This window comes from Colobus angolensis, unplaced genomic scaffold (assembly GCF_000951035.1).
Source record: "Colobus angolensis palliatus isolate OR3802 unplaced genomic scaffold, Cang.pa_1.0 Scaffold94, whole genome shotgun sequence".
Lineage (NCBI taxonomy): Eukaryota > Metazoa > Chordata > Mammalia > Primates > Cercopithecidae > Colobus > Colobus angolensis.
This window is the reverse complement of record NW_012123376.1, coordinates 2,775,129-2,784,082: the sequence shown is the minus strand read 5'-3', so window position 1 is coordinate 2,784,082 and position 8,954 is coordinate 2,775,129. Positions and strand designations below refer to the sequence as shown.

The following is an 8,954-nucleotide window of genomic DNA, read 5'->3' as shown; positions in this document are numbered from 1 at the left end:
GAATCTGGCAATTATGTGTCTTGGAGTTGCTCTTCTGGAGGAGTATCTTTGTGGCGTTCTCTGTATTTCCTGAATTTGAATGTTGGCCTGCCCTGTACATACTAAATTTTATTTCATTAGGATACATTTCTGGAAGTACAACTGTTCAGTCAGTAATATACATATTTAATTTGCTGAATTGATGTACAATAGTCAAAAAAAAGTAATGTACATATTTAAGGCTTTAAAAGTGTTTAGAAACTTTTATGACAGTTTGACAGCGTAAATCATGTCTGTTGAATCTAATAATAAAAATGAAACTTTATATTTTTTTAAACTTCATTTTTATAGTACTACATTTTATTGTAGTTGATAGAACTCTTTGTCTTTTTTTTTTTTTTTTGAGACGGAGTCTTGCTGTGTCGCCCAGGCTGGAGTGCAGTGGCCGGATCTCAGCTCACTGCAAGCTCCGCCTCCCGGGTTTATGCCATTCTCCTGCCTCAGCCTCCTGAGTAGCTGGGACTACAGGCGCCTGCCACCTTGCCCGGCTAGCTTTTGTATTTTTTAGTACAGACGGGGTTTCACCATGTTAGTCACGATGGTCTCGCTTTCCTAACCTCATGATCCACCCGACTCGGCCTCCCAAAGTGCTGGGATTACAGGCTTGAGCCACCGTGCCCGGCTAGCTTTTGTATTTTTTAGTACAGACGGGGTTTCACCATGTTAGTCACGATGGTCTCGCTTTCCTAACCTCATGATCCACCCGACTCGGCCTCCCAAAGTGCTGGGATTACAGGCTTGAGCCACCGCGCCTGGCCAGAACTCTTTGTCTTTAACATGAGAAGCACAAACAGAGAAACTTGGTTTCCAAAGTGATTTTCTGAATCCCTTCCATTACAGGTTGTAAGTACACCGGTTCCACTGAATTTTGTTTTATGATTGCTTCCCAGAGAGTATTTAGAATATTTTAAGTCAACTGTCAACATATTATTTATTGTTTCCTGTATCATTTCCCCTTGGCATTATGCTTAGAAAGTTATTCCTCATGCAAAGATTATATCCACCAGTATTCTCTTCCAGCACTTGAAAGTTTATTTCCCAATACCCCCCATAAGTATTTATCTCCCTGGAGTTTGGGTGGAAAATAGGATCTAACTTTTCCTCCCAGAAATGAGCCAGTTGACCCAGTAAAATTTATTGAATGACCTAAGTTTTCCCTACCCAGTTGAGATGCCACCTTTATTCATAGTAAATTCCCGTATACCTACAAATTTGTTACATGTCTATCTTTTGTAAAGGCAACCATTTAATTACTAACTTTATATTGCATGTAGTAGGGTAAACATTCCATTGTCATCTTTCATTTATATAAGCCCCTTTATTCTTTGGATGAACTTAAAATTTTTCATCAATTCTAAAAACAAATTCCAACTGGATTCTGATTAACTGTATAAAAACTACATATTATTTTGGGAAGAATGGACAAGTTATCAATATTTAGTCACCCATTAATTTAAGTCTAAGTCTTTCTGAAAATTCTTATAGTATTTATCATGTTCATGAGATAGGTCCCTCCCATTTTTTTCATATCAGATATTCACTTTCATCCCTAGAAGTTCAATTTGAATCGGGTACAGTAGCTCACGTCTGTAATCCCAACACTTTGGGAGGCCAAGGTGGGCAGATCACCTGAGGTCAGAAGTTTGATACCAGCCTGATCAACATGGAGAAACCCCGTCTCTACTAAAAATACAAAATTAGCCGGGCAAGGTGGTACATGTCTTTAATCCAGCTACTTGGGAGACTGAGGCAGGAGACTTGCTTGAACCCGGAAAGTAAAGGCTGCGGTAAGCCGAGATCGCATCATTGCACTCCAGTCTGGGCAACAAGAGCAAAACTCTGTCTCAAAAGAAAAACAAACAAAAAAAGTAGTTCAATTTGAGTCTTAAAAAAAAATGTCTTCCATGCCTCTGCTAAACTGTTTGGAGATATAGAGTGTAGTTCTGGTGCCCTTGTCTGCTAATTCTAACATCTGTGTGATCGGGGGGATGTTTATTACAATTGACTGAATTTTTCACGTCATGGGTCACACTGTTCTGCCTTGCATACCTGGTAATCTTTGACTAGATGCCATGTACTCAGAATTTTACTTAGGTACAGGATATTTTTGTTTTCTATATTGAGCTTTAGAATGAGATACCGTTATCTGGAAATGGTTTGATTCTTTCAGGTATTACTTCTTAGATCTGTTAGGCAGGACCAGAGCCCCGTTTAGCATAGGACTAATTATTCCCCTTATGACTGAGGTAAGAATTCTGAGTACTCTATCCAACGTCTCATGAATTACAAAGATTTCCATTCTGGCTGGTAGTTACAGGTACTATCCTCAGCCCTGTGTAAGCATGGTGCACTGTTCACTCCAGTCGTTCTAGATGGTTCCCTCCCAGTTTTCTGAGTACTTTCCTCACACATCTGCTAATTAGTGCTTTGAATACTTAACGGGGACACTTCTACAGATCTCCAGCATTTTTTCTGTACAATTCCCCCCTCTCAGGTACTGTTATTCAAACTCTACCTGCCTTGGTCTCCTGGGTCTTCTAAACTCCTTCAGTCTTCTAAACTCACTTCAGTGTGTCCACTGGGTTCCGCCTGGGTTCTCCCTGCTATGCTGAGGCCTGGAACTCTCTGAAGGCAGTGAGCTGGGGCAACCCAAGAAATCACTTTGCTTGTTTCCTGTCTCTAACGGATCACTGTACTCTGATGCCTAATGTCCAGTGTCCTGAAAACCATTGTTCTGTATGCTTATGAGTTTTCTTGGTTGTTTCAAGTAGAAGCATAGATCTAATCTCTGTTACTCCATCTTGGCTGGAAGATGACAGCATTCCCATTTTCATTTCTTCAGTTCTGATATTCCAGTTTACTGATACTTTGCTCTTCAGCTGTATCCAGCTGGTTATTCACATTATCTGCTGAATTTATTTCAATACCTTTTAAGATTTCCAATTTCTCCCCATAATCACTTGTTTTATAACTAAATGCTTATTTATAGTGACTAATTTCACAGCTGTTGATCCTGCCTTCATCTATTTAAGGCTATATTCTTAAACTGTATTTGAGATTGCTCTATTATCTCTATTTCTTGAAGTATAAGCAAGCTGCAAAAGACAGTGGTTAGGAGTGTGATGTCTAGAGCCAGACTACCTGTGTTCAAATTCTAGCTATAGTATTTAGTAGGCAAGTTACTCTCTCTGTGCCTTATTTCACCATTCTCGAAAGTGAGGATAATAAGAGTACCTATTTTAAAGGATTAGTGTGAGAATTAAAGGATACACTGAGAATGGTATCCATTTGTTTTGCTGAAACTGCCTTGCAGTCCTTTGGAATGATGCTTGACATACACTAGGGCTCAATAAAAGAGTTCCCTGTTACTACCACTTTCCCTCTTTTTCATTTTCCATGTTAGCTGCTCATGTTTTTAATCTACTTTACGTGCTTTGTCATTCTTGGCTGAAAACTCATCTTTCATAGATTTATTTTAGGTGTCCTGGAGTGGTGACACATTCTAAGATAGGAAGCTGTACCCTAGCCTTAGGCCTCTAGATCAGGCCTTGTAGTATTTTTGGTTCAGATCCAAAAAACACATGGACGGTGCTTCTCAATCTCTGGCTGTGACAAATGGCACATTTCTGACTCCCAGCTTCCGTGAGGCAGGATAGCATGCTTTGTCAGGTTCTATTCCCGACAATTCCCTGTTGTGGTTCTCACGTGCTCCTTTCTTTTGGGGGAAACCTCTCTTTTCCTAATCAACAGAGACTTCCCTTCTTGCTTTTGAACAGTTCTATCCTGATACAGTTTCTTACTATTTCCTATTATTTTTATATTCTTAGAGTTTCAGCAAGTGCTCAATCTACCATACTGAATCATCACTTTATTTTTGACTGTCTTCATAAATGGATTCTACTTAGCCCCTTGTACATTCTAAGTGGTTACCATCAGTATACTGGAACATTACATATTACATTTTTTAATCACCAGTCACCTTGATGAATTCTATGATGCTTCTAACAGTTTTTCAGTTGATTCTCCCCCTTCTCTGTCCAGTTTGCTCTCTTCAAGGTAGACCCCCCACCTATAAAGGCTATGCTTATTCCTGATTTCACGCCTTTGTTCATGCTTTTCTCCTCTGCCTTTTATCCTCCCTTCATATAACTCAATGCTGTTTTCTTAGTTCATCTCATCTCTGGTATTTCTTCTTTAAGCCTTCTTTTCAAATGGACACCTATTTTTACTTCCTATTTTCACAAATCACCTGTAATCAAAAACTATTTCTTTAGTGCCCACTATATGATTAGTACAGGTTGAACACTCCCAATCCCAAAATCTGAGATGTGAAATGCTCCAAAATCCAAAACTTTTTAAGTACTGACATAACACCATAGTGGAAAATTCCACAGCTCATATAATGGATCAAAGTCAAAATGCAGGTGCTCAATACACAGCTCATTCAGCATCCCTGAGGGAAAAAACCAAAATTACCTTCAGGCTATGTGTATAAGGCATATATAAAACATAAATGAATTCTGTGTTTGGACTTGGGTCCCATCCCCAAGGTATCTCATTATGTATGTGAAAATATTAAACAAAAAAAAGTCTGAAATCCAAAACAAGGTCCCAAGGTTTTTGGATGAGGGATATTCAACCTGTAACTGTATGTATTTTGTGCCTATTATGCTACTGCTGCAAATACAGTTATGAACAAGGTAGATATGGTCTCGGTCCTCACAGATATTAGTCCAGGAGGAAAGATAGATATTAAAGTAATAACTGATTCCAGATATAAGTAAAATAAAGAAAAAGAGTGGAATACTTCTGAAACAGATTACACGGGCATCTTACCAAGTTTGGAAGGACACAGTATTTAGCTAAGACTTGTCTGAAGAAGTGGCAATTACACTTAGACATCAAAGGTGAGAAGAAATCAAACAGACTAATACAGAGGCAGGAGGAAGGGTGATGGGTGAGAGCAAAGAAAACAGCTTGGTGATGGTTCCTACACTAGAGGGAACTTAGTAAATTCACAGACCTGAACTGCTGTTGTGAAGGCAATGTAATTAACGGGGTGAATGGGTATAAAATATGAGATAAGTCCTAGTGAAGATCTTAGAACTGTGGAAAGCTATTGGAAGATATAAAATAGGAACATGAATAGATCAAATTTGCAATTTAAGGACTTTTTGGCTGAGTATCAAATGAATCTTTAAAAAGTCCAGTTATATCACAGTTTTGATAAAAGATTGGTGGGTAGTATGATCAGGAGATATTTAGCCAACCTGAAATGAGTCAAGAATTGAAAGGGCTTAGTGAAGAACAGGAGGCAGAGGAGGTGAGAAAGCAAGATGGACTTCCAGATTTCTTTCTCAAATGTGCAACTGGATTGATGGTGGTAGCATGGACTACCTGTTTGTTTTGCTGGCACTGCCTTGCAGCGCTAGTCAAATGGAAGATATATACCATAGAGTCTCTTAACTCCTTTCTCTATAATGTGTTTCCTTTTTTTTTTTTTGAGATAGAATCTAGCTCTGTCACCCAGTCTGCAGTGCAGTGGCGCAATCTCGGCTCACGGCAACCTTTGCCTCCCAGGTTCAAGCAATTCTCCTGCCTCAGCCTCCCAAGCAGCTGGGAATACAGGTGCCTGAGCTTACTACTACATATATATATACTACTATATATATATACACACTACTATATATGTATAGTATATAAATATACTATATATAGGAGTGTATATGTATACAGTACTACTATATGTATACTATATATAAGTACTAAAGTATAGTACTTTATATATATATATAAAGTAGTTCTACAGGCCGGGCACAGTGGCTCAAGCCTATAATCCCAGCACTTTGGGAGGCTGAGGCAGGTGGATCACCCGAGGTGAGGAGTTCGAGACCAGCCTGGCCAACATGGTGAAACCCTGTCTCTACTAAAAATACAAAAATTAGCCAGGCGTGGTGGCGGGCACCTATAATCCCAGTTACTCCAGAGCCTGAGGCAGGAGAACTGGGTCCTATGCCCAGCTTGAACCTGGGAGGCAGAGGTTGCAGTGAGCCAAGATCGCGCCATTACACTCCAGCCAGACTTGGTCTCAAAAAAAAAAAAAACAAAAAAAAAAGTAGTGCTATGATAAAGACTCTAGTAAGGAATAACTATCAAAATTAAAATTCAGATGCATAGGATGATTTGAGAGGAAAATAAAAATTAAAGTATAAAGCAATCAATAGAGAATACCTAACATATCAAAAAACTGAAAAGCAAAGGAGGCAACCATACACAGTGGGTTGGGCAGGGGGTGTTGTTGAAAAGGCACGACTATTTCAAGAGAATGCAGAATTTTAAGGATATAAGGATGAAAGCAGAGATCTCATGCAGACCTTATTCTAAATAGGCAGGGATAGTTCTTTTCAGAGTGAGCGGCACAGATAATTGATTAATACAAATCAGCCTGCTGCCTCCCATGTCTTTAACAAAATCCTTCCATTTCATGATCAAAATGCAAATGTAGCCAAGAGTTCTGCAATTCATATGACTTAAAGGGGAGTTCACAAATCCTGCCATTGAGGGGGGAAATGGTACTCAAAAAGTTTTGAAAATTTCACTTTTGATCTCACGGGTTGATTTAAATACTGTGAAACACCACGTCCCCTCTCCTTCATTTTTTGTTTTACTTCACTTTTTCATATTCTTACTCTCTGTATAATCTTCATTTTACACCAGGTTTTCTCAAAAAAGATCTTGATGATGCAGCCAACACAAATCATCAGTTCTCAATTGTACATCAGTGGTTCCACCAGAGAGAAAATGTGAGTTTTCTATTCAAATAGGATCCTACGGCCATATACATAAGGAACCTAAGTACAGCTAACATAAGAAAATAGGCTAGAAGTGAGGTCTTATACTCTTTTTCCAAGGAAACATACAAGATAGTAAATTTTTCTACACACAGACACACACACACACACACACACATATATACACATACATAAATTCACTTACAAAATAAAACTAGTAAGTGTTGATACATCGAAAAGGATAGAAAAATAGGCTGAATATTAACATTCTCAGAAAAACAGCAAGGTAGATACTGAACAAGTGAAAAATTAGATGCAAAGGCTCTAAAAATGTAATTCTTTGAAAAGGAAACAAGCAGCCAGTGCAGAAAAAGCCAGCAGCCCTTCTGCAGGGGCTATGTAAGAAAATGAGGCCGGGTATGGTGGCTCACACCTGTAATCCTAGCACTTTGGGAGCCCAGGTGGGTGGATCACCTGAAGTCAGGAGTTCGAGACCAATCTGGCCAACATGGTGAAACTCCGTCTCTACTAAAAATTAAAAAAAAAATTAGCCGGGTATGGTAGCGGGCACCTGTAATCCCAGCTACTCTGGAGGCTGAGGCTGGGAAGAGTTGCCTGCACACGGGAGGCAGAGGTTGCAGTGAGCTGAGGTTTCGCCACTGCACTCCAGCCTGGGCAATCACAGCAAGACTGAGTCTCAAAAAAAAAAAAAAAAAAAAAAACCAGCCTACAATGAAGGAGAAAGAGATACAGGAGTGAGAATTTCATAGGGTTATCTTTTAACAGAGAGGGAAGCTGACGTAAGTAGCCTCTGGAAAACGTCTAGGCCCACTGCAAATGACATTTAACATCGATCAAACACTCATAATACAGGTGGATGTGAGTAAAAAGGAGACAAAGGAGACTACAGGAGAGATGACATCGGAAATAATATAAAAATAATTGATCATCTTTGATATATTTTTACATGGTTGTCTTATTTAAATATTCACAACTCTTGGAGGAAGGAATTTAATTTAAACAAACAAACAAACAGGCTCAATGATGTTTAAGTATCTAGTCCAAGCTCACCACAGGGTTATAAAGTGGCATTAGAGGGTGGAGAGAAGGTAACCGGTAAGACACTAATTTCGTGTTCTGCAAGAGGAAACTAGGATAATCCTCACGAAAGGGGGAACTTATTCATTCGCAAGATATTAAAGGCCGCCTACTTAAGTGCGAAGAACACGAGGCATAGCGGTGAGCAAACACCTGGCCCCTGTCCCCGCCAGGATCCCAACCTTGGGGATCCCCTCAACCTTGAGGACCCCCGAAGCGCCCCGCGCGGGAATCCGGTGGGATGCGGCGCGCAGGAGGGAACCGGTGTACTGGCAGGGGTGGGCGTGGCGCTGTTACCGCAGGAGATCGGGCGGGTAGGGCAGACCTGGGACGCGGGATAGAGGGGGCGCGGCATTCGCGCGAGAGGGACACGGTGTGCAACCGGCTGACTAGGGGGCCGCAACGCCTGGCGCGCGCGACAAACTACGCAGCGGCGGAGATAACTCTCAAGGGATAGGGCCATCAGCCCTGCGGCCCTGGCAGGTCCCTTCCGAAGATCTCCGAAGATGCCGTTTGGGGCACGAAGGGGACCTAAAGTCCTCCCCAGGCTCAGCTCCGCCCGGGGGCCTTGGCTCTGGGAAGGCAGGCAAGGTAAAAGGAGCGCAACGGACACTCACCGTCCATGGTCTCCCGCACCGCATTCAGATTCGCCGCCGCTGCCGCCGCCGCCCCCCCCCCAGCGCCGCTGCTACTCGCCATGGCTAAGGCCGAGGGAGGCGGGAGAAGGGCCTGACCCGGAACTGAAGCGCCTTCCTCTCTCCTGGGCAATCACACGGCGCGTCTCGGCTCACGCCGGGCAGGCTCCGCCCCTCGCGCTCGCCGCCGGCGTGAGGCTGCGTTGATTTGAATTTGGAGCCTCGTTCCTCTGCGCGGAACGTGGAGCAAGGAGTTGCTATTCGAATTTCCTACGCGGCCTCCGTGCAATTGGTTGGTTCGCGGATGGCGGGACGACGCGATTGGCCAGTCGCTCACAAGCCCCGTGCCCTGGTTGGCCCAAGACAGCGCGGAAGCGGGGAGTTAAAGAGT

At 42.0% G+C, this 8,954-nt stretch overlaps 2 protein-coding genes across 2 annotated transcripts in view; one reads left to right on the top strand and one right to left on the bottom strand.

Annotated features, from left to right (window-relative positions):
- MZT1 (mitotic spindle organizing protein 1) overlaps window positions 1-8,888 on the bottom strand; it is a 24,861-nt gene extending 15,973 nt beyond the window's left edge. The window contains exon 1 of the mRNA XM_011932159.1: window positions 8,546-8,888. Within this exon, the coding sequence (XP_011787549.1) occupies window positions 8,546-8,627 (82 nt within the window). The 5' untranslated portion in view covers window positions 8,628-8,888. The remainder of the gene's footprint in view (window positions 1-8,545) is intronic.
- The window catches only part of BORA (bora, aurora kinase A activator), a 28,286-nt gene continuing 28,111 nt past the window's right edge, over window positions 8,780-8,954 (top strand). Inside the window, 1 exon segment of the mRNA XM_011932160.1 lies at window positions 8,780-8,953. Within this exon segment, the coding sequence (XP_011787550.1) occupies window positions 8,868-8,953 (86 nt within the window). The 5' untranslated portion in view covers window positions 8,780-8,867.